Source organism: Aplysia californica, unplaced genomic scaffold (genome assembly GCF_000002075.1).
Source record: "Aplysia californica isolate F4 #8 unplaced genomic scaffold, AplCal3.0 scaffold01610, whole genome shotgun sequence".
Classification (NCBI taxonomy): Eukaryota; Metazoa; Mollusca; class Gastropoda; order Aplysiida; family Aplysiidae; genus Aplysia; species Aplysia californica.
The window spans coordinates 17,226-18,549 of record NW_004798880.1 but is presented as its reverse complement, the minus strand read 5'-3'; the positions used below and the strand labels follow the sequence as shown (position 1 = coordinate 18,549).

Below are 1,324 nucleotides of genomic sequence, written 5' to 3'. Positions count from 1 at the left end.
CAAGAATCTTTATTTGTGTGTGAGTATGTTTGTGTGTGTGTTTGTGTGTGGGTGTGTGTTTGTGGGTGTTTTCGCTTGTGTGTGTGTTTGTGTGTGGGTGTGTGTTTGTGGGTGTTTTTGCTTGTGTGTGTGTGTTTTTGTATGTATTTGTCTATGTGTCTGTGTGTCTTGTTTATATTATGTGTTTAAGTTTTACACATAAGACACACCGAGTAGTATGACCGACCAGTTTACAGAGGGGATCTCCCAGTGTCCAGTCGATGGTCAGTCTGGTTGTGACCACAATAGGAATCCTTACGTGTGCCTGTGTGTGTATGTGTGTATGTATGTGTGTGTGTGTATGTGTGAGTGTGTTTGTGTGTGTGTTTGTGTGTGGGTGTGTGTTTGTGGGTGTTTTTGCTTGTGTGTGTGTGTTTTTGTATGTATTTGTCTATGTGTCTGTGTGTCTTGTTTATATTATGTGTTTAAGTTTTACACATAAGACACACCGAGTAGTATGACCGACCAGTTTACAGAGGGGATCTCCCAGTGTCCAGTCGATGGTCAGTCTGGTTGTGACCACAATAGGAATCCTTACGTGTGCCTGTGTGTGTATGTGTGTATGTATGTGTGTGTGTGTATGTGTGAGTGTGTTTGTGTGTGTGTTTGTGTGTGGGTGTGTGTTTGTGGGTGTTTTTGCTTGTGTGTGTGTTTGTGTGTGGGTGGGTGTTTGTGGGTGTTTTTGCTTGTGTGTGTGTTTGTTTGTGTATGTATTTGTCTATGTGTCTGTGTTTGTTTATATTATTTGTTTAACATTTACACATACGACACACCGAGTAGTATGACCGACCAGCTTACAGAGGGGATCTCCCAGAGTCCAGTCGATGGTCAGTCTTGTTGTGACCACAATAGGAATCCTTATGTGTGCGTGTGTGTATATGTGTGTATGTATGTGTGTGTGTGTGTGTGTGTGTGTGTGTGTGTGTGTTTCTGTGCGTTTAAGATTTTATCAAGGATAAAGACAAAACAAGCAGAACAACAGACCAGTTTACAGAGCGGGTCCCCCAGAGTCCAGTCGATGGTCAGTCTGGTTGTGACCACTATAGGAATCCCCAAGGAGAAGAGCAGCTCTGAGCAGGCGAGGTTGATGAGCAGGGAGTGGGTCCCTGTGTGAGCACATCGGTCACGTGACAAGGCGCTTATCATCTGGAATATTAGGTAGAATACAATTGCGAAGTGTTTGCAGCACACAGACATATACACACAACACACACACACACGCTAGCACACACACAAACGTACACACACCCTCACACACCCCCACACACACACGTGTGCGAACGCG

At 44.4% G+C, this 1,324-nt stretch overlaps 1 protein-coding gene across 1 annotated transcript in view; it reads right to left on the bottom strand.

Moving 5' to 3' along the window:
* Positions 1–1,282, bottom strand: part of LOC106013948 (somatostatin receptor type 5-like) — a 4,414-nt gene extending 3,132 nt beyond the window's left edge. The window contains exon 1 of the mRNA XM_013090872.2: positions 1,024–1,282. Coding sequence (XP_012946326.1) covers positions 1,024–1,236 — 213 coding nt within the window. The 5' untranslated portion in view covers positions 1,237–1,282. The remainder of the gene's footprint in view (positions 1–1,023) is intronic.
* Positions 1,283–1,324: the final 42 nt, after the last annotated feature.